Raw genomic sequence first — 25,058 nt, 5'->3', positions numbered from 1 at the left:
CATGAGCCCTTCTTCAGGAGTCCTGAAGAAGGGCTCATGCCCGAAACGCGATTCTCCTGTTCCTTGGATGCTGCCTGACCTGCTGCGCTTTTCCAGCAACACATTTTCAGCTCTGATCTCCAGCATCTGCAGTCCTCACTTTCTCCTTTAATGGTAGTCTGGCAGCTTTGACTAATTGTGGGAGAAAGTGAGGACTGCAGGTGCTGGAGATCAGAGCTGAAGAGTGTGTTGCTGGAAAAGCACAGCCAGTCAGGCAGCATCCGGGGAGCAGGAGAATCAATGTTTCGGGCATAAGCTCTTCATCATGAATTGATGTAGGGCTTCTGCCGAAATACCATTTCTCCTGCTCCTCGGATGCTGCCTGACCACCTGTGTGTTTCCAGCACCACACTTCATCTTTGACTAATACCTTAATTGCTCTCTCATGTTGTATACTTGTTTCTCCTTCCAACTCCATGTTCCCATATAGTGTGTACTACCTCAAAGAACTATCGATCGTCAGCGTAAAAAGGCAGTCCATATATTGGGGTAGCACATTGAATGTAGCAATTTATATCCAAGCTTTCAATTTGATTTAAAGCTCTATTTTTTTCTCTCTGGATGTGCACCATGGTATTGCCAACCTATAAATGACCTAATTCAATAACATTCTCTTTCAAAATTGTTGCTAATTTTTGATGACTGCCATTTAGGTATCAATGCTTTAACTACCAAATCAAATGAATCCAAAGGATTTTTATTTGAAACTGTATCCAACTAGCAGATATTCCTTTATTCATTCATGGGAGATGGGCATAGCTGACTGGGTCAGCATTTATTGTCAATTCTTGGTTGCCCTTACGAAGGTGCTGGTGAGCTGCCTTTTTGAACTGCTGGAGTCCATTTAGTATAGCTACCCTCACAATATCATTATGGAAGGAATTCCACAATTTTGACTTAATGACACAAGAAGGAATGATGATGTATTTCCTCATCAGGATGGTGAGTGGATTGGAAGGGAACTTGCAGGCGGGAGTGTTCCTGTAATTTGCTACCTTTGTCCTTCTAATGGTAGTGCTCACCAGGTTTGAAATGTTTCTAAGCAGCCTTAGTGAATTATTTCAGTGCATCTTATAGATGGTACACACTGCTGCTATTGAGTGTCAGTGGTGGATGTGGTGCAAATCAAGCGGCTGTTTTGTCCTAGATAATGTCAAGTTTCTTGAGTGTTGTTGGGGTTGCACTCTACAGGTAAGTGGGGAGTATTTCATCACACTCCTGACTTGTGCCCTATAGACAGTAGAAAGGCACCCAGGAGGTGAGTTACTTTCGGCATAATTTCTAATCTCTGACCTGCTCTTGTAGATTCTATTTAATTGACTATCTAATTCAGTTTCTGGTCAATAATAATCCCTAGGACATTAATAGTGAGGAAGTCAGAATTAATCAACAAGTTAGTTTCTCCCTTGTTTGAGATGGCCATTGCCCACTTATGTGAATGTTTAATTCAAGCTTAGATATTGTCCAAGTCTCATTGCATTTATCCATGGACTGTCTGATATTCGAGAAGTTGCATTCATCAGCTAACACCTCTTCTTACCTTATGATGGAAGGAAGGTCATTGATAAATCAGCTGTGGATAGTTAGGCCTGGGACAATATCATGAAGAACTCCTACAAAGATGTCCTGGAGCCAAGATGTCTGATCTCCAGCAACCAATAATACCTTTCTTTGTGCTAGGCATTGTCAATCAGCATGTCCTCTAATTCTCATTGATTTGAGTTCTCCTTGAGCTCCTCGATGCCACGTATCATCTAATGTTGCATTGATATTAAGGGCAATCACTCTCACCTCATTCTAGGAGTTCCTCTCTCTAGCTGTCCTTTGCTTAAAGGAACCTTTAAAAGTTCAATTTCCTTTTTGGACCAGAAGCAACATATGAGGAAATTATAATTTAAAATGTTTTGAATTTGATAAAATGCAGATAGCAAGGAAAAGGATTAAGGTAGGACTTCTGTCATTATTTTCCTCTCAGTTCAACATTAATATTTTTCTTTTTGACAGAGATCTGTGTCACTAAAGTGTAATCTAAAGTCTAAATGATAATCAATTGGATAATACATGAACCAGACTGGTTTGCAGTGTTTCAAGGTAGCTAGTCTTATTAATGGCATTAAGAAGGTTCATTCTGATATTGAGGATTGAAATTCTTTGCACTTTTTACCAGAACACTTTCCAAATCAACATCTCACAGGATAGATTAATCCTATCCAGCTCATCAACAACAACAGCATGCCTTAAATAAAACTGTAAGTTTCTAAATTTCATCAAATTCCAATGTGCACTTCCTTCTCTGATCCAAAGCAGCGGAGTTTGTTGTCATAGGCACTTAGTATATACTCTCCATACTAGATGAACAGAAATGCTATCAGCGAAAATTTCTCCATCATTTTAGTGTTGAGACTTTTAAACACAGTGAAAGGTTTTCATGAGACATATACCTGAAAACAACAGGAGGCCAACAGAGCGATGGATACCTATTACAAAACGATATTGCACAGCTTTTAATTTCAACGTCTCTTTGTTCATCAACACTCCGAGGACCTTACCATTAAATGTATAAGTCCTGCTAAGATTTGCTTTCCCAAAATGCAGTACCTCACATTTGTCTAAATTCAACTCCATCTGGCCCATTGGACCATCTGCAATCTGAGGTAACCTTCACTGTCCACTACACCTCCAATTTTGGTGTCATCTGCAAACTTATTAACTATACCTCTTATGCTCACATCCAAATCACTTACATAAATGATGAAAAGTAGTTATCCTTTACAATGGACTCACATTTTCCCAACAACAGAAGTTAGGCTAACTAGTAACCTGGTTTAGCTCACTGTCCAAATGCTGTCTTGTCAGCAGACTATGATTATTCAACTCCACCAGGGAAATCCAGGAAACAAGCTTCGAATACCACCCTCTCCACTGACAGTTCCCATCGAGGCTAATTAATAACATACATAAAGATCAAAATTATGATTCAAAAACAAACAATTTGATGCCAAAGAGCATTTTGGCATTCAAAATAATACACTGTGGCTAACTCTTTATGTTGGGTTACAGCACAATGCTAGAAAAATCTCATTTTAAGCACCAGGATTGTGTTGAATTAGCTGTTGAATGCTAAGGTAGTACCACAAAAGCGATGATAAATGCTCATACATGGTCATTTTAGCAAGGACAGTGATCTTTGTCAGCATTGTTACTGGTGGAGAATCACCTGTAATAACTGGCTAACACTCCACATAAGTTCATACAGAAATGGTTCCCACTTCATGTAAATTACCAAAGAACTCCAATCTCAAGAAAAACATATAACTTGAACATTTGTGTATATGTAGAAGGAAAGGGTTTAATAACTCATTATTTATTTCTTGTTACAGACAGAAATAATTATAAGGTAGCATATTTTGAACAGCATATACCCCAACTGAACATAACTACTGACTCAATTTGACTCTTGACAGAATATTAAATAACAATCCCCCTAATTATTGAACTTCCATTATCACCGGTAGATATTCTTCAGTGCAGTGACAGTCCATTATCATTTCTTGCTCGAAACAGCATTTTGGGAATGGATAGTAGATAAAGTTCTGGATAAAATTCCTCCAGCAATCACAATAACCTTATTTTATGAGAGATTCCCTACGATCTTTCTCCTAGCCAGTGTAGATTTCAGTTCTGTGGCCTACACAAAAAGACAAAAAGAAATCTTTAAACAGATTAAAAGTTATATTCTAATGAAAGTAGTTTGCGAATTCTAAACAACTGTAGTGCAATGTTACTTCTATCTATTTCCCCCTAATATTCACACTATGTATGAGTTAATGTTTCCTTCCCTTTGTCATCTCTCTCAACCAGTCCCTCTCCGAAGTAAAAGTAAGCACTTGAAAATGTTTTCCAATCAAAATTCACTTCAACAAAGTTTCAAAAGTTCATACTCCAGATTGCTCTGAAGTTGTTCAGAAAAATAAGCTTAATTTCTTGTTGCAAACTTGAGGATTGACGTGTCTGAACTAACAAACATCTGGGAAGAATATCAACTAAAACTGTACACATTTCCAAGACTGACCCCTCCAAGTAAGATTAAGGTACTCAAAAACCACAAAAGGCAATTTTATAAAAAAGTGCAACCTTGCTTTGCATTCCCTCTGTGGTAAGTATATCATTTCTTAGGTACGAGACTAAAACTGTGTGTAATACTCCAGGTATAGTCTCACCAAGGCCGTGTATAACTGCAGAAAGGCAGCTTACTTCAAAATTGAAAACCTTTGGCAATGAAGGCCAGTACCGCTTGCCTTGGTTCATCTTACAGCCAGTGTTTGCTTTAACTACAACCAATGGAAACAAAATAAGTAGAATAAAGATGATTTGATATGATTTGACAGAAGTAGGCCTGCATAATGGGAACAATCTGACTGAAAGCATGGCAGCTGAGCTTAAAGGAAGATTGTGCTACTTTCACAGGAGCTTAATTCAAATGCAAAAATGTCAAATACATTACAATGGTGCTGTTTCACTGGGATTCAAATAATGTGCTGTTTTATAACACTCAGTCTTTAGTTCCTATGTTTCCTTCCTCTACCAAGTGCAGTTATGAGGAACCAATAAATTTTGACGGTGCAGGTTTGAAGTAGGTTTTTCCCATTAAAAAGATAAATTTTTGAGTAATAAATATATAATTAAGTCAATATATATGTTCAGGAAGAGCAAGATGTGTGTGTGTGTATATACATGTACATATATTCATAGATATACACATATGTATAGAATATATATGCATGTATGTAATATATGGGCAGAATTAGTTTATTCGATATAAGCTGAGTAATGTAGATAATATGCCAGGAATAATATGTGGTTCTTCTACTTTCTTTGGTAGTCAAGAGCTTGGTCTGGTTTTCTTCTTTCTTGAAAAATAATGATAGCAAAAATATTTCAGTAGCAAAAATATTCTAGCTACAAGCACCACCTCTACTGAAGAAAGTCAGCTAATACAATTAATTTAATCATATGTTTTTCCCACTGTTAACAGCACTCTTGAACAAAAACAGTCCTGAATTTTGCTTCAACTGGAAGTTTTGTGTTCAAGTCTCTGTGCAGACTTCAATCACTTTTGGTGGAGATTGATGAAGTAAATTGGCTATTTGCTTATCTAATTATTGTTTCTGGGATCTTGCTGTGAGCAAATCCAATACTACATTTACCTACAAACCCAGAAAACGCATGGTTAGAAGTAATTCAACCCACTGCTGTACCTGTGGAACTTGATAGAAAGTGACTCATCTGATTCCGTTTTCAGAGTCTTGATCCAAAGCTCTTTACATTATGATACTTCAAGTGCACAGGTAAGGTTTTGTTTTTAAATGTGATGAGTATTTCTGCCTCCATCATTCTTTCAGTGAATTCCAGAGCTACACCTCTCCATTGCCCTCTGGCTGAAAACATTTCTCCTCAACTCCCCTTTAACACTTCTGTCAATTACTTTAACTCTATGTCTCCAGTTACCGACCTTTCTTGAAGTAAAATAAGTCCTTCTTATCCAATTTAATTAGATCATTCATAATTACATATACTTTAATTAAATTTCCCCTCAACCTTTTCCATCTGTTTGACTGAATTGCTTTCCTAAATGCATTTTAACACACTGCCCACCTAACCAGTCCAGTGGTATCCTACTCCTGCAATTTACACTTCTTTTTCCTCACAGTCAATCAAATGGTCAATTTTATAACATCTCCAAACTTATGACATATGCCCCTCTAAATCATTGATATAGAAAACAAAATGCAAAGCATCATGTTCTGTGCACTGGAAAACCCCAACGGAATTAACAATGCAGTTACAAAAACACTAAGAATCATTATCCTTTGTACCATGCCGCTGAGCCCATTTTGGATTCAACTCACTATTTTCCCTTGGAACTATCATGAGGTCCTATTTCACTGAGTCATTTACAAGATAGGATACCTATCAAAGCATTGATAATGTCTATGTAGATAATATCAAACGTAGTAACCTCATTTATTGCCTTTGTATCGGTTCAAAAATTAGTCATAGCAATGACTATGTTTCAAAAGTTAGCTTGGAACAGGAATGGTGTAAAAGGCACTATATGAACAGACGTTCTTCCTTTATTTATAATTTTGCATGTAGAAATGAGCGGAAATAAAACTGGACAGCAAAAAAATGACCTTTTAGTGTGCAATGTATGCATCTCTCTAATGTCATCAGTTATTTTGGTCAGCAGTTGCGTGTGACTTCTTTTTGCATTGCTTCTCAGTTAAAAATAAATTGCCCTATGCTCTTTTCCTTTTCTATATATTGTGTGCAATCAGATTTCCTACTTTAACCTATTATTTTGCTGAACCCAAAAGTTGTGGACTCCTTGTATCAGTAAACCAAATCTTATCATTGAAATACAGCTTCCTGTCAACTGCTTAACTTTCTCTTTGGCTCTCCGAAATTTATTGCTCTCAGTACCAGAAGTTAGCCTCTCTTTAAAAGTAAAAGTACAATATTTTCCCACTAGACATTTTATAAAAAAACTTCCATGAATGCAATGAATTTTTTCCTTTCTAATTCTTAAAATCTACTCGTAAAAGCCTTGAAAGAAAGCAATAAATTAATTGGTTATAAAAATACAAAGCCATGCTAAATTTAACTTATTTAAGTAAGAATGTTTGATGAACATACAATTTCTAAATCTGCTTTTGCAGCCTCCAGTTCTTCTTGAGGGTTTCCCTTTTGTCTTTTTCTTCTTTCTCGCAGCAGTTTGATATGTTGCTGAATCCGTTCCCTCAGTTCTTGATCTTTTGCTGCTCTGCAGAATAATAAATAAAACTATATTGAACTTCCAGAGAATCTTTTAATTCAAGGTTAAAACTGCTTGCTTGCTTTTCTATATATTGTGTGCAATCAGATTTCCTACTTTAACCTATTATTTTGCTGAACCCAAAAGCTGTGGACTCCTTATATCAGTAAACCAAATCTTATCATTGAAATACAGCTTCCTGTCAACTGCTTAACTTTCTCTTTGGCTCTCCGAAATTTATTGCTCTCAGTACCAGAAGTTAGCCAATACTTAACTCCTACACTTTCAGATGTAAAAGCTCTATCATTACGAAATAATAAATTAGAAAATAAAAGGAAGTGATGTTATAATTGCAATGTAAGACAAAAAAAGACTTTTCCATTAATCTGCTTTCAATATTTTCATTCCCTTAAAACCCAAATCCTTGAGAACATGACATATTAGGATGCAGAGCGTGGAAGTGTTGAATCACGTTAAACATACGATGCACCTTTCTTAACAATGGAATAAAGCACAACATAAGACATCAACTAAAGTTATCGCCATTGCTTCCTTTCCAAATCATTCTCCCAGACTAACTGAATTAAAAACAAATTTTTTTAACAAAGAGAAAATAAACATTCCATTAAAAACAGCAGAAGATGCTCGTCATTAAAGTCGAATAATCAAATGCTAATTTCTGCAGAAATCCTTGGAACACAACGTCCTCCTGAAATCACCATGTCATCCATCTTTTTGCTGCTCCTCATCTCTATTAGTTGTCAGCTTCTGACTATAGCTATATTGGTGCAATGTGAGCCTAACATTAATAGTCTGAGAACTCTCTGCAGAATGTGTTACAAAGCACCCTGTTGCAGCACACACATCAGAACAATTGTTCCAGCATGTCAAATGTCTGGCCAGGAAAGTTTCTTCCTCTTTTGTAGATATTTTTTAATCAACAAGTTCCAAGTAACTCCACAGACGCCAGTATTCCATCATGAAGTCACCCTTTATTTACACATGGAAGGTCCTTTACACTGATTCAGCCTCCTCAGAACCAACTCTCACAGTGTTTGGATGTCTGACACTCGCATTCTTATCTATCAGCCAGGGCTCCCTGATTGGACCAGATTAACAGCCCTAATCAGGGAACTCATAGTCTATGAGGCCCACCTGGCTGCCCTCGTAACAATCGTTAAACTTTGAGTGGATGGGACTTTAACCCAGGCTTTGTGGACCATTATCACTGCACCACTCTCATCTATATTGTCTGAGTCACTTTAAAAGGAGCATTTCCTCCATAGTTCAAAAATCAATCATGTGCCATTTTTAAAAGGGTTACAGAGCAGTATTGTGGCCCTGTTGTGATACTGAGGTAAAATATTACTAAAATTTACAATGAGCAAGAAAATTGCATGTCTGTGTGAAAGCAACACAAACAACTATAGATAAACCTTAGAAAATAATACTAATGAAAATAGTTGCATACCTTAGCAACAACAATTCGAGGCATTCAATAGAAAACTATACCTCCATCTGCAATTGATTAATTAATGTAGTCTAAAATCTGCAGAGGAAAAAGCTGGACAAGGTAAAGCTATTTTATGTAGGTAACATATTTCCTTATAATAACAAAAATATCCTTTGTTGAAGAAAATACTTGCTAATTGAGGCAAATTTGTCAAACAAATTAATTATGTCTTGAAATAGAATATATAAAAAGTAGGGAAATAGATGGTGACATTGTGAAAAATGTCCATATTACAGAGGAGGAAGTGCTGGATGTCTTGAAATGGGTAAGGGTGGACAAATCGCCAGGACCTGATCAGGTGTACCCTAGAACTCTGTGGAAAGCTAGAGAAGTGATTGCTGGGTGCCTTGCTGAGATAGTCACATCATTAATATTCACACGTGAACTTCCAGAAGACTGGAGTTTGGCTAACGTGGCGCCACTGTTTAATAAAGGTAAGAAAAGCCAGGGAACTATAGACCGGTGAGCCTGACATTGGTGAAGGGCAAGTTGTTGGAGGGAATTCTGAGGACAGGATTTACAAGTATTTGGAAAGGCGAGAACTAATTAGAGACAGTCAGCATGGCTTTGTGCTTGGGAACTCATATCTCACAAACTGGTTTGAGTTTTTAGAAGAAGTAACGAAGAGGATTGATGAGCGTAGAGTGGTGGACACGATCTAAATGGACTTCAGTAAGGCTCATGGGAGACTGGTTAGCAAGGTTAGATCTCATGGAATACAGGGAGAACTAGCCATTTGGTTACAGAAGGTAGAAGACAGAGGGTGGTGGTGGAGGGTTGCTTTTCAAACTGGAGGCCTATGTACAGTGGTGTGCCACAAGGATCAGTGCTGGGTCCACTACTTTTCATCATTTATGTAAATGAATTGGATGCGAACATAGGAGGTATATAGTACATTTGCAGATGACACCAGAATTTGAAGTGTAGTAGACAGTGAAGAAGGTTACCTCAGAGTAAAACAGGATCTTGACCAGATAGTCCAATGGGGTGAATTGTGGAAGATGGAGTTTAATTTAGATAAATGTGAGGTGCTGCATTTTTGAAAAGGAAATCAGATCAGGACTTATACACTTAATGGTAAGGTCTGAGAGAGTGTTGCTGAACAAAGAGACCTTGGAGTGCAGGTTCATAGCTCCTTGAAAGTACAGGTGCAGGTAGATAGGATAGTGAAGAAGGCATTTCATATGCTTCACTTTATTGGTCAGAGCTTTGAGTACAGGAGTTGGGAGGTCATGTTGCAGCTGTACAGGATATTGGTTAGGCCACTGTTGGAATATTGTGTGCAATTCTGGTCTCCTTCCTATTGGAATTATTGTGAAATTTGAAAGGGTTCAGAGAAGATTTACAAGGATGTTGCCAGGATTTAAGGATTTGAGCTATAGGGAGTGGCTAAACAGGCTGGGGCTGTTTTCCCTGGAGCGTCGGAGACTGAGGGGTGACCTTATAGAGGTTTATAAAATCATGAGGGGCATAGATAGGGTAAACAGACAAGGTCTTTTCCCTGGGGTGGGGAATTCCAGACTACAGGGCATAGGGTTAGGGTGAGAGGGGAAAGATATAAAAGAGACGTAAGAGGCAACATTTTCACACAGAGGGTGGTACGTGTATGGAACGAGCTGCCAGAGGAAGTGGTGGAGGCTATGACAATTATAGCATTCAAAAGGGATCTGGATGGGTATATTAATGGGAAGGGTTTGGAGGGATATCAACCAAGTGCTGGCAAATAGGATGAGATTAGGTTAGGATATCTGGTCAGCATGGACGAGTTGGACCGGAAGGTCTGCTTCCGTGCTGTACATCGCTATGACTCTTTGACTCTATAACAAAGGTGCTGAAAGAAGAATAAGATTAGATTAGATTCCCCTACAGTGTGGAAACAGGCCCTTCATACCAACCCTCTAAAGGGTAACCCATCCAGACCCATTTCCCTCTGACTAATGCACCTAACACTATGAGTAATTTAGCGTGGCCAATTCACTTGATTTGCACATCTTTGGACTATGGGAGAAAACCCACACAGACACAGAGAGAACGTGCGAACTCCACACAGATAGTCAGGCAAGGGTAGAATTGAACCTGGGCTCCTGGCACTGTGAGGCAGCAGTGCTAACCACTGAACCAACATGCCAGCACTTTTCATAGCAAAACATCTGGGCGGCATGGTGGCACAGTGGTTAGCACTACTGCCTCACAGCACCAGAGACCCGGGTTCAATTCCCACCTCAGGCGACTCTCTGTGTGGAGTTTGCACATTCTCCCCGTGTCTGTGTGGGTTTGCTCCAGTTTCCTCCCACACTCCAAAGATGTGCAGGTCAGGTGAATTGGCCATGCTAAATTGCCCGTAGTGTTAGGAAAGGGGTAGATGTAGGGGTATGGGTGGGTTGCGCTTCGGCAGGGCGGTGTGGACTCGTTGGGCCGAAGGGCCTGTTTCCACACTGTAAGTAATCTCATTCTAACTAATCTAAAGGAAGTTTTGAACAAGGTAACCTGTTAAAGAAAGTTTTGAACAATGTAAATATGAAAAGTAATTATTTAAGATGAAAAGGATGCCTTTTAATATTAATATTGTCCTAGTATTGATGAGCATTTCTGAGAACGCAATAAAAAGCAATTCAGAAAACACACCTTCCTTCTTCCATTTCGTTTCTGGAATGTAATCTTCGCGTAGGTTCACAGGTGTGTGGCCCTTTCAAATCCCCACCTCTCACATTTTGGTAGTAGTTTGGATCTGTAGCATATGGTGCACTCTTCACTATCTAAGAACAAAATACCAACTCTCTTATTACAAAAGTAAAATACTGCAAATCTGAAACAAAACAAGAAGTAATGGAAATTCTCAACAGGTCAGGCAGAAAATGTGAATAGCAAAACAGTGATTTGAAGTTAACAATCCATCAATAAAAACTGATATATGTTGCCAAACTTCTCGCATTTTCTGTTTGCATTTCAGCTTACATTGGTAAGGTAAGGAGGTTATTACCCAGAGGATGGCATGAATTTAATTCTTACATCTGGCTGTCCAAATACCATTAGTAGATTGCAAAATCTCACTGGATAGCTTTAAAAGAGTTCACATGGTCAAAGGTTTCCTTTGGCTCTTATAAGCAACATTTGGAGCATGTTTTGAAATTTCTATGTCCCTCATGAGTGCATCCATATTTGTTTTCCAAACTTCTAACAAGGTGATCAATATCATTTTCAGGAGGAAACTGATTTTCGTACAGGTCAATACCACAGTATTAAATGGTATACTCAGGTGTCCAAATCTTCAAAAATTATGTTTTTTTAAACAAGCAATATCAGATTTATACGCAACTGAAAGTGGGCAAGACATCTGCCATTACAAAGTCCTGAAACATCAATGTGTCTGTTTGATGCACCCAATTTATAGATTCATAGCATCATGGAGCACTGAAACAGACCTTTCGGCCCATCTCGTCCATGCTGATCAGTTTTTCAAGTAAACTAGTCTCATTTGCCTGCATTTGACCTATACCCCTCTCAACATTTCTGATCCATGTACCTGTCCAAATGGTTTTTAAATGTGGTTATTGTAACTACCTCTACCACTTGTTTTGGCACCCTTTATTGTCCCTCAGATCCCTTTTAAACATTTCCCCCTTCACCTTAAGCCTCTGCCCTTTAGTTTTAGACCCCTCTATCCTGGAGAAAAGACTTTGGCTGTTCCCCTTATCTATGCCCCTCTTGATTTTATAAACGTCTATAAGGTCACCCCTCAGCCTTCTATACTCCAGGAATAAAAGTCTCAGCCCATTAACCTCTCTTAATAACTCAGACCTTCCAGTCTCAGTAACACTGTAAATTGGTTTTTGCACCTTTTCCAATATAATAACATCCTTTTTATTGAAGGGTGTCAGAATTGAAGGTTTTGTAGCGAATGAAGATGCAAAATTCCCATGGCCGGATTTAGACCATCACCTTTTCATGACAATCCTCATAGCGTCCAACCTCCTGATTGATCAGTGGTCCCTTTTGGATCAATAAGTAAGCTTCCATTAGCTGAAGCTTTTTGCATCATCTCTTTCTTCACAATCCTATGTATTTCTGGTAAGATTGCTTGCCTTATGTTTCTGCCAATTGCCAGAAGCATATTCTTTGAAGTTTTACATATTCAAGTCATGAATGGACAATCACATGCCTGAGATACATAAGTTCCCAATAGGTAGTCTATTTGTGCCCCAACCAAAACATTTTAGACACCACACTATTCATGAGCTTTATTGTCTATCAATCTGCTTTAACAGTTTTATTAATATTGTTAATAAACTCAACAAACATCAAAATAGTTTGGAATTTAAATCTGTAACTGAATTTTTGACATAATCATATACATAAGGCAGCTGTGTCACTAAAAATGAAGACATTTTCAACATCCAATGTTGTTTCTTGTCTAATATTCACCAAAGTAACCACAATCATAGGTACAGCCTGCAATTTTTCCATAATTAACTTATTTCAAAAAGCATCGATGATTTGTTTGATTTATCTCCAAGTCATAATGGTCAAACTCAGGCAGGAACTTTTGCCTTTATGAATACCTAAATAGAGGTTTCTATTTTGGGAATGTTTACGTATAGATTTTACTGTTAAATGCTGATATGGGGGGGATATAGGATGGCAAGCTGTAAACAATTTAAATCTTTTCAACATATTAAGTGCTTTATAAGGTCACTTCTATCTTTACACTTTTTCTTCTGGAAACAGCAGGTGCAAGATGATGATCATCATTGTACTGCAATCTCTTAGGATTAGGTCATGACGTTTCGGTACAAATACGCAGATTTTGTTCCAGTCCAACTTGTGGCATTTGTATCATGACTGGCCATTGATGTGACCCAATCTATGAAACATCTTAGCTTGTATTGGTAGGATTGTGAATGGTTTGATGCCGTTTATAGGTTGTTGCATTTACTTAACAATTGAATTTACATGTGGGTATGTTGTGCTCTTGAGTTTCATACATTAGGGAGTGTTATATTTCAAGCTAATTAAATAATAGAATTGCTGATTACTTTGCATGTAAACTATACATTTTTGTCTGTAACAATATGTGGCAGTTGGTAAAACACTTCCGCACTTGATAACCTTCATCAATTGGTTATTTAGTTTGTTGGCATAGCTTTGCACAGTTACAGAAAGTCTGTTTTTCAAAAAAGAAATTCCTGATAAGCCTGTAAACATTAAATATAATTATACTTGTGTGCATGTTACTTTCAACAATTTGGGAGCAATTAGAACTCTATGAATTCTGGAAATATGTCAATGGTTTACTCAAAATGGATATTAAATATCAAAATAAAAATGCAATTGATTACAAAGCTTTATGCATAACATTGGCTTATGGAGTAATACATTCAACTAACTAACACAACCTGTTTTTTATCCAAAATTTACATTCCTAGAGGTGTGGCTGAATGGGAAAGATCAAAGTGTGGGGTCATGGTTCTTTTATCTCTGAGACCTGGGATTCAACACTAGTTCAGGTTGAAATTTTGAAGGTGACATCTCTATCAAATTGTAGTCATACTGACTGATATAAACTATTACATCGAGGTCTTCTGTGATGTAATTATTGACTCTCTGTAGGATCAACTCAGATGGTCTTATTCCTTCGACATTTTTCCCTGTGGCCTTCCTCTTATTTCCTAGACAGTTGTCTAATTCCTTTTCAAGGACCTCAGTTGAGTTTGCCTCTGCCCCACTCTCAAGTGGTGTCTTCCGTATCCTAGCTCCAAGTTGCATTAAAGGATTTTTCTCATGTCCCCATTGAGCCTTTTGCCTTTGATCTTAAATTAGTGTCTATGATCTTCCTGTCAAGGGAACAACTTTTCTCCCCATCTCCTTGTCCAGATACTTCATGATTTTTAAGACATGTTTAACATTAACTTTCAACCTCTTTTGCTTTAAGGAGAACAACCTCAGTTACTCTCTTCCTTCTGTGAAAATGAAGCTCCTAATCCTTGGCACCACCCTTGTAAATCTTTTCTGCACCCACTCGCAATACTTTTGTGTTGTTCTTAAAATGTGGTGTCAGAACTGAACACAATAATTTTTAATTCTAATCTTATATTGTGAAGTCTCATCATAATTCCTTCCTTTCGCCTTGCTTTATAAAGTCCAAGATCCTATCTGCTGGATTATCCACGTTCTTATCTTGCCTTGCTACGTTTAGTGATTTGCATCCATATGCCTTCAGGTGCTCCATTTCTGGATCCCCGCTTTGAACTGTATCCTGCTTTATACTTCTCTCCCCATTCGTACTCCCAGAATTATCATTTCACTGCTCTCTATATTAAATTTCTGTTCATGGCACCAGCCTACATCATTTTAAAATATAACACAATTTCCCTCACAGTTCAGACACTCAAACATTTCATCATTGCAGATTTTGAAATTGTGCTCTGCACACCTAATTTTGAATTATTAACAGCTATCCTTACCTGGCCTGGACTACAGGTGGCTCCAGACTCACAGCCATGTGGTTAACTCTTAACTTTCCTCTAAAGTGGCCCTAGTAAGCCACTCAGATCTAGGGGATGGCAATAATTGCTGGCCAAGCCAATGATGCCCACATCCCATAAACAAATAAAAAAATTGCATTGTATAATTTGAACTGAGGGGTATCAGTTTTACTTGATTGTACATGACTTGATAAAGTAGATCCTGTTTACCATAGGGTAGATATTCCAAGTACCCTCTTGTTTAAGGTATGAGACTTGCTTTTCATAGTGGACTTCAACAAGGCCAATATCCTCAAAAATCTAGGCTGGTGTTTCAATTGCTCTGTCATAACTATATTGAGGACAAACCAAAGTACAAGTGCATCTATTTTGATAATGTTAAATAAAATTATTTTGGAAGTGATAGTAGATTTTTTTTAAAATTGCCAGTACCTTGTTCCTTTCTGTTGCAGACCTTTGCTTTATTTCTATTTCTTTCTGCTCTTGCATTAACTTAGCTTGTTCTCTCCATTCTCTCAATGCTCGCTGGTCTCTGTAAATAAGAGCAATTCTGTTTACTCCTATCAATGATAAATTCAAAATAAAACAAAGGCAAATTCAAGTAACTGATAAATAATATTGAATTGGAGCATTGAACATAGGTTGACTGAGATTTTAGCTTGACATGGAATCAGAATTAAAAATCACACAACACCAGGACCACCACAGCTACCTGATGAAAGAGCAACGCTCCGAAAGCTAATATTTCCAAATAGACCTGTTGGACTATAACCTGGTGTTGTGTGATTTTTAATTTTGTCCATCCCAGTCCAACACTGGCTCCTCCATACCATGGAATCAGAAGGAATATTAAGATAAATTACAATAGCAACAAGCTCATGGCGAAAGGTCAGATTTTCTTTGCTACTGAGACAGGTAGCTTTTTCCCTGGATCAGCAGATTTGCCTTGGATTAAAGGAGTCCAATGTGTGAAAACTTCATTCCAGTCAGCTGAATGTATAACAGAGTGAGACTTGCTAGTCTCAGAGACAAAGGAAAATGCAGATGCGGGATTCCAAGGTTTGCCAATAGGAGGCTAGAAGAGCACAGCATGCCAGACAGCATCAGGAGGTGGAGAACTCGAAGTTTCAGGTTTAACCCTTCTTCAGGACTGAAGGTGAGGTGTCAGGGGAGTAGAGATAAAGGAGAGGATTGTGGGTGGGCGGTGGGGTGGGTGGTGAGGTAAGGATAGGTGAACACAGGTAGAGGGTACAACCTGGTTGGTCGATGGGCTTAATGAATCCAGTTGGTAGCTGGAAGGAAGGATGATTAGAGGAATGGAAGGGTGGGGGAGGGGCTGGAAAGGGAGTCAGGGAATGAGAGGGGAGGTTATTTGAAATATTGGGGGTAAAGAAGACATCCATTGAGAAATACGCTTTGAAAACATCTGTCATTTCAAACACCTTATAAGTATGTCAGATAGAGTAATTATAGCAGCAGTAACAGTAGCTTTCCCCACTTCATCTCTCTTAATAATGTCCACATATTTACACACATTGATAAAATAGACCACAGATCAAATAACTTATTATAATCTTATAAAGTTTTCAATCATATAAACAATCCACATCAGTTTGTTTGGATAGATCCATCTGACCTAGTGCATTTGAGAAACGTGGAGGTCAATTAAACCTTTCAAATTAACCCAGGTGGAGAACCAAATGGTTGGCTATCTCTTTCTGCCAAAATAGTTCCCAAACCAAAGAGGAGACATGGACGTGGCATGAGGTTGGGAGTGGGGAAGTAGTGGCATGGTTACATTTAAATGTACCTTTCAATCATTTTCTTAATCTATGTTATGATTCATAATTCTTAACAGGAATAGTGAACCATAAATCATCCAGATGTTGTCGCATTCTACAAAAGTTGCAGGGAACCATGAGCTTGGTCAGTTGTGCAGGATGGTGGTTATGATATGCAACCATATCTGTCACTGGTGAGAATACCTGTACTCTGAATGGGGACAGGATTCACAATATTGCACCCCACTGACGATTTCCAAATGGCTCCAAGGATGGCTTGACTTGGTTGAAGTCCAAACAGAAATGCTCTACTGTACAATTGATTTAAATACAAATTGTATTATGCAGAGACTCACATGGAAATAAGTTAGAACCTTTATACATAACATTTAGATTACATAAAACTGAGCATTTCTCAAACATTTTCAGACAATTGGGTTCTGGAACTTTGAAAACTATGAGACATTCATAGTGTCATGAATAATTGGCTATGCTCAATGCTTCTTGATGAAACGATTGAACCTCAGAGTGGATTAAAACATCTGACGAATGGGCATTTTTTAAAAATTAGATTACATTACAGTGTGGAAACAGGCCCTTCAGCCCAACAAGTCCACACCGACCCGCCGAAGCGCAACCTACCCATACCCCTAACCTAACACTACGGGCAATTTAGCATGGCCAATTCACCTGACCTGCACATCTTTGGACTGTGGGAGGAAAGCGGAGCACTTGGAGGTAAACCCACGCAGACACAGGGAGAATGTTCAAACTCCACACAGTCAATCGCCTGAGGCGGGAATTGAACCCGGGTCTCTGGCGCTGTGAGGCAACAATGCTAACCACCGTGCCGCCCACATTTATTATATTAAAAACTCTATTTAGTTTCAAATTAGCTAAACTCCTTGATGCGTGGAACCAGCATTTGAAAATAAATCTTGTCCCCATCTGTATCAAACATTGGTTTTTGTTCTGCCAAATTTACTTTAGTTACAATAATTTTTAAGATTTCAGCAACATTTCTGATTTGCATTTGTGTTTGGGCAGCTGCACGTCAGTTCTGAGTCTCACCTTCACACAGTTAGTCTAAGTGCCTTTCAACCTGCCAACAACCAGATCACAAGCTGCTTATAATACCATGAGAGGTGATGAGCAAAATCCGAATGAAAATGCATCTTTCAACTTAGCAAAATCATATGGTATAAGCTATTTAAAGACCTGAAACAATCTTTACAGAATTGTGAACATGGAATATCAGGGTAGTGGAATGATGGGGTAGGTATGAAAGGGAGATACAAAGATCTCAGCCTGAGATGGGAGTGACGCAGAAAGGGAGACAGAAAGTGCAGAAGGGTTACTGTGGGATAAAAATGAGGTACAGTTAGCTCAGCTTCTATCTCCTCCCAGATGGATATAAAAGATTCAATGGCACTATTCAAAGAAAACCAATAGAATTTCTTGATGCCTTAGTCAACATTACCCCTCAATTAACACTAGTAAAACATATCACTTGGTCTGCTAACTAATTGCTATTGCTGATTTGTCAACAGATTTTCCATTAAAAAAGTCATTATATTGTAAAAGTAATTGACTGGGAAGCATTTTGCAACATCCTACAGCCATGAAAGGTTCAACATAAATGAGTTATTTTTATCTTTCAAAGGGTTCAAACTGGAAGCATCAAGAAAGTGGTGGTGCATGTGCTGCAAGTTGGACTTTGGTTACCAGCAGCATTCCATCAACTGAATGTAACTCTGTGCAGTTTGTTTCAAAACACCTATCTGTCTGACTGAAAACTATTGACTCTTATGAAATTGAAATACAATACTCAAACTTAGAAAATTCTAAGTTTGGAATTCACACCCACCAACATCGAGAGAAAATGTCACCTTTCCAAAGATATATTTCGATAGGGCGTAACCAAGCAATGTGTTAAACTTTGAAATTCTATAGTGGTAGTATAACTACGGTGTTTAGAATTTGTTGTCTTCCAAATGGCAATCAAACAGTTGTTATTAAGTAAGATATTACTCAGAACTAGCATCCATGGAGAACCAGAATTAATACTTTGAGTCAAAACTGAAAAAGGGACATATTCTGAACATGAAATGTTAGGACTATTTCTCTCACTATAGATGGCATCAGTCCGGCTGAATTTCTCCAACACTCTCCATGTTGTTTCAGATTTCCAATGTTCACAGTGTTTTGCCTTTATCTATGAGGCCAATTTCTGTTTGATTCTGATCCTGACTCTCTAGGCTTTTCACAGAAGTCTATACAACAAAATCGGCATGATTCCAACAGATGTCACCATCCTGCAAGCTGCTTCTTCTGATGACATATGTTCAATTCAACAGGCAGGACATTGGGATACACAAACAGAAAATCTGAACATCTGAAAGATAGTTTGCACTACTTAGTATCACGCTATTGCTGTTCCTCCAATAAAATGTGGGCAGAGTGTTGCAATTGAAAGGAGCCCCAATATTTGAATGAACTTAAAAACATTATTAACGTATCAAAAAAATTGAAATTAAAAAGTAAAAGTATTCAAATCTATTATCTCCATTTTCTAATGCAAACAAACGGCTGAATTCTAGCACATAATGTAACGCATTTTCTTTCAATTTTGCACACAAATGCAAGATAGGTTCCTCTTCTTTCAACTTCTCTTAAAAAATTATTAAAACAAAGCTTAAAGAAAACTAAAATTTGTCTGTGGTATAAATGTGAATACCGCACAAGTCATATTGAAATACGATAGCTCAAAATTTATTTTGAGAATAAATGTGAGGCTTTCAGCATTGAGCAATTTCACAGCAATTTCAGACATCAGTATACATGAAATTAAATGTGGAAATTTAGAAACTGGCCCAAATCTGTTCTATAGGATGCATTACAAATGTGCCTCTGACACACTAAACTTTAAAATCAATGTTAGGACATTGAGTTGTTTTTACTTACTGGTTGTTTAATAAATTCAGCAGCAAAATAGTTAAAGGCTGGTGGAAAACGTTAATGCTATGATATAACTCTCAACTACTGCCAAATGTCTCTGCTAGCTCTGAAAATTTTATTTTGCAATTTTAAAGACTGAAAAAAAATTTACCTCATAACTCTTCTGTTTCTCTTAATTCCATCTTAATTTCTCTCTCTTTAATTAGTTTCCTGTACACAATTTTACATTGAATTAAATATTCTAATTACACTTTTTAGTTCAGAATCATATGATCCTAGTAAGATTGGTGCAAGAGTTAAATGTTGTTTGTCCTGTATGCACGTGCCACAAATCCTCTGCAGAGGGAACCTCTCTAAAAATGATCTCTAGCAACAGTAAGTGGCTTCTGAAAAAGCCTTTGATATTTCCGAGGCAGTCAGAAGAATAACAAAGAATATGCACCACTTCAAGCCTTGTGGCACAGTAGTTGGGTCCCTAACTCTGGGACAGAAGTTCCAGATTGAAGTCACAAGCCAGGATTTGTTGACCATGGATATTGTTTAACATTGACTCATAGAGACATAGAGATGTACAGCACGGAAATAGACCCTTCAGTCCAACTTGACTATGCCGACCAATCTAGTCCCACCTGCTAGCACCCAGCCCATAACCCTCCAAACCCTTCCAATTCAGAAACCCATCTAGATGCCTTTTAAATGTTGAAATTGTACCAGCCTCCACCACTTCCACTGGCAGCTCATTCCACACATGCACCACCCTATGTGAAAAAGTTGCCCCTTAGCTCTCTTTTATATCTTTCCCCCTCACCTTAAACCTGTGCCCTCTCGTTATGGACTCCCCCATTCCAGGGAAAAGACCTTGCCTATTTACCCTATCCATGCCCCTCATGATTTTATAAACCTCTATAAGGTCACCCCTCAGCCTTCGACGTTCCAGGGGAAACAGCCCCAGGCTATTTAACCTCTCCCTATAACTCAAATCCTCCAACCCTGGCAACATCCTTGTATAAATTTTCTGAACCCTTTCAAGTTTCACAACATCTTTCCAATAAGAAGGAGACCAGAACTGCATGCAATATTCTAACAGTGGCCTAACCAATGCCCCGTAGAGACTCATCATGACCTCCCAACTCCGGTACTCAATACTCTGACCAATAAAGGAAAGCATACAAAATGCCTTCTTCACTATCCTATCTACCTGCAACTCCACTTTCAAGGAGCTATGAAGAGGCTGATAACCAGGCCAGGAATCCTCTCATCACCTCCGCACCATTTTCCAGAAGGAAAAATAATGTGAGAAAATATATGCTAAAAAGAACACTGATCAGAGAGTACAGCCTATTACTTAAACAAAGCATTAGCACAAGCAAAATTTAGACACAAACCATAAAGTCGAGACAGATTGCTGAAGGCTCTGAACTTGCAGAGGAACTTGATTCCTGTTTTGCAATTTCAACCCCACTGCAATGCATTATTGTTTAAAAGTGCAATGTTTCTTCATTCGAGAAATATCTACTTTAACAAAGTTTGTTCTGAAATGAAATAATGCATTTCCTGCTCAATTTGGCTAAAATACTGGAACAATCAGAGTACCATGAAATTGAGGGATTCCAGTATGGTGAACAACGTTATACCCATAGAAATTAGAAAAGTAAATGAAATGTTTGTAGTAAATGTTGAGATTTGAAATGTGTCGCAGTAGTTTAATAAACTATTTCCTTAATAAATGCTGAAATTGATTTGTAAGCCTTTTTTTGTGAATCCATTTGTCAAAAAGTTAACATTTTCATGATGAAGTATAAAATAGCAAATTCTAGTTAGAGAATAAATTCACATCTGGTTAAAACTCTGTTCAAACAGACTTTATTAACTGCAAGAATATCATCAAATCATCTTTAACTGTAAATTGGTCACAACCCAAACATTTTAAGTCAAAGTTTTCAAGGATTTTGAAGACATAAATAAAATTCAAAGACTATACTCAATAAATATAATTTCAGTAGAAAGGAAAATGTATCAAGGTTGTTTTGCTACAAGCGCTCAGCATTTAGTGAAAATAGCAGAACTGAAGTGTTTTGTGGACACAGTTGTAATAAAACACACAATGTCACTAACAAGAGATGCAGAAAAATACTGTACTCACTTCATCCTCTGTTCAATAAATGCCTGTTTTTCTTTGTGTTCTTTCATTGCAGCTAATCTAAGTTCACGCTTTCTCTTTGTCTGAATAGTCATGTCATATGCTGTCAACTCGGGAAATAATATGTTTAGATTAGGAGTCTTCTCTCTGAAATACAAAATATAAGACTAAATGTTTAGATCATAAATAGCAAACTAAAAGCCAAGTAAAAATTGAAAAATATGCAGATGCTGTAAATCAGAAACAAGAACAGAAACTGCTGGAAAGTCTCAGCAGAGTCTGGCAGCATCTGTGAAGAGAAATCACAGTTAACCTTTCAGGTCGAGTGATTGTTCCTCAGAATGGGTTAATAGCTAGCAGAGCCCTGGAGTTAATTGATGACATGTATACATTTTGAACCATCCAATAGACAGTTTATGAATCCAGCCACAACTTGTTGCAGAAAAGAATCTTCATTACAGTATCAAATTGGAGCATAATAAGAGCAGTGGAAGAAGTGAGTTGCTTCATGCAGCACTATGCAAAAAGGGAAAGAATATTATGATTGCTCTCCCACTGGCTCGAGCTATCCAGCAAAGCATGTAATTCAATTATATTCATGCTTTCATTTACCTAGGAATATTAGATATGCTTGATAGGAATCCTGCACCCCAGACCTTCTTAGTTTGGGAAGAATCATCTTTTTTCTCTTCTTGCATTAATTTCTGCTTTAGTGTTTTGAATCTTTGGCGCTCTTTCTCATCAGAGAAACTTAAACTTGATCCTGTTCGGACATTCAATTGTAGTTTTTCAATTAATGGCATTTCTAAAAAGAAAATCAAAGGACAAGTCATGAAAATATAACATCATTAATGCGACATGTCAAGTTACAGGATATAGATAACAAGCAACTGTGGATCTTAACACTCTGGATACTGAAGGTACACAGCATATGGAAACTCATGGATACAGTATCATTACAAAAACTATTTCAGATATCATGTTTGCTACTTAAATAGCACACACCACATTCTATTAACAAAGGAGGTGTCTCAAACATGTTGTGTATGCATTTACTAACACACAACAGTTTTGTTTACTCAATAACCCAACTCAGTTTTGACTGAGATTTCTAAACAGTAATAAACAGAGACAAATTGTTTCTGCACAGACAGGAAAAGAACATTTAAGTCAAAAACTTACTTTCAGCCCAAACTACAAAGCAGAGTTTCACTTGATAGACTGCATTATATTTTTATTTAACATTATTTTTAAGACTTCTTAGATGGAGAATTATAGAGATTTAAGGCACAGAAGAAAGCCAATGGGCACATGATGTGGTGGCCTAAAATGGGCAATCTGATCCTAATCAATGATTAGATACTGAGCTCCTGATAACTACCATCCCCTTAGGGAAAAACACTCACCTCAATAATCGCCCCACCCTAATTTTATGCTTCCTACTTATTGACTTCTCTGCTTTGTGGATTAGGTCTTTATGATCCACTTTTTCTCGGCTCCTCGTAGGTTTATGCACATCAATTAAATCTACCACCTAAGAAAGCAATCTCACCTGTCTAATCTTTTATCACAGCTGAAATGATCTGTTCCCGACAACATTCTCATAAGTTTCTTCTTGTTAGATTGTACTTTGCCCATAATGCAGTGACCTGAACAAAATATAGTACTCCAACGTAACAATAGTTTTATATATAGATTCAGCAATACAGCATGGGAACAGACCCTTCGGTCCAACTCATCCATACCGACCAGATATCCCAGCCCAATCTAATTCCATTTGCCAGCACTTGGCCCATATCCCTCAAAACCCTTGCTATTCATATACCCATTTAGATGCCTTTTAAATGTTGTAATTGTACCAGCTTCCACCATTTCCTCCAGCAACTCATTCCATACCTTTGTGAAAACATTGCCTCTTAGGTCCCCTTCAAAATTCTTCTCCTCTCACCCTAAACCTATGCCCTCTAGCTCTGGACTTCCCCAACCCAGGGAAAAAGACCGTGTCTATTTGCCCTATCCATGCCCCTCATGATTTTATAAATCTCTTTAAGGCCGTCCAATGCTCCTGGGAAAACAACCCAGCCTGTTCACCAACTCTATCCCTATAATTCAAACCCTCCAGCCCTATCAACATCCTTGTCAATCTTTTCTGAACCTTTTCAAGTTTCACAACATTCTTCCAATAGGAGGGAGATCAGAATTGCACACAATATTCCAAAAGTGGCCTAATCAATGTCCTGTGCAGCCACAACATGACTTCCCAACTCTTATACTTGATTCTCTGACCAATAAAAAGCATACCAAATGCCTTCTTCACTATCCTATCTACCTGTGAGTCCACTTTCAAGGAACTATGAACCTGTATTCCAAGGTTCCTTTGTTCAGCAGTACTCCCCAGGATCTTACCATAAGTGTATAAGTCCTGCCCTGATTTGCCTTTCCAAAATGCAGCACCTTACATTATCTAAATTAAACTCCATCTGCCACTCCTCGGTCAGCTGCCCATCTGATCAAGATCCTCTTGTAATTTGAGGTAACCTTCTTCGGTTTCCACTACATCTCCAATTCTGGTATCATCTACAAACTGACTAACTCTACCTCCTAATTTCACATCCAAATCATTTATATAAATGATGAAAAGCAGTGGACCCAATACTGATCCTTGTGACACACCACTGGTAACAGGCCTCCGGTCTATGCCTTGGCTAATGAAGTATATATAATGCTTTCTAAGCCACCTTACATACCTGTTTTCCTGCCTCAGGGGCTCCAAGATAGCTGTGCTGCTTCATACTTATAGTATTGTATTATATATTCCCTTGCTGTGAATGCCCTTCCTAATTGAATCATCTCATATTTGTTGAGATTGTATTCCATTAGCTGCTGACCAATACATTGATACTTTCCTGCAGTCACAACATTTTTTTCTGCACAATGAACCACATGACCTTCTTTTGTAATCTGAGCACATTTTTGAAGGCATGCTGTCTACGTTTAAGTCAAAATCATTTATATAGGCCACCAAAAACCAGGGAACTATATTTTATACAATCTGAAGTACCTGCTATTACTTACGTTGTAATTTCATTGTATAATTCAAACCTAACTACTGATTAGTTTCCATTCCATTCCATTGTTGCTTATAATGCCAAAGTGTATATTCTAGAGCTGTTCACATGAGACATACCACCTAACAATAATAATAGTCAATGATCTTCTGTGAAAAAAACTAACGTCAATGTCTCTTACATTTCTGTGAATAGCAGATTATAGCCAGCTGATTACATTAAAAATGGTTGGCCCCCAAATTGCAACTACATCAAGAATGTGG

The 25,058-nt window shown here is 37.9% G+C and overlaps 1 protein-coding gene across 1 annotated transcript in view; it reads right to left on the bottom strand.

The window, feature by feature from the left end:
• Window positions 1-3,430: 3,430 nt before the first annotated feature.
• The window catches only part of LOC140463727 (leucine-rich repeat-containing protein 27-like), a 76,487-nt gene continuing 54,859 nt past the window's right edge, over window positions 3,431-25,058 (bottom strand). Inside the window, exons 5-10 of the mRNA XM_072558073.1 lie at window positions 22,340-22,532; window positions 21,731-21,874; window positions 15,281-15,380; window positions 10,992-11,122; window positions 6,736-6,862; window positions 3,431-3,727 (exon numbers count right to left, since the gene is read on the bottom strand). Coding sequence (XP_072414174.1) covers window positions 3,671-3,727; window positions 6,736-6,862; window positions 10,992-11,122; window positions 15,281-15,380; window positions 21,731-21,874; window positions 22,340-22,532 — 752 coding nt within the window. The 3' untranslated portion in view covers window positions 3,431-3,670. The remainder of the gene's footprint in view (window positions 3,728-6,735; window positions 6,863-10,991; window positions 11,123-15,280; window positions 15,381-21,730; window positions 21,875-22,339; window positions 22,533-25,058) is intronic.

This window comes from Chiloscyllium punctatum, chromosome 38, assembly GCF_047496795.1.
Source record: "Chiloscyllium punctatum isolate Juve2018m chromosome 38, sChiPun1.3, whole genome shotgun sequence".
NCBI lineage: Eukaryota > Metazoa > Chordata > Chondrichthyes > Orectolobiformes > Hemiscylliidae > Chiloscyllium > Chiloscyllium punctatum.
The sequence above is the reverse complement of the archived record's forward strand: the minus strand, read 5'-3'. Positions and strand labels throughout refer to the sequence as shown.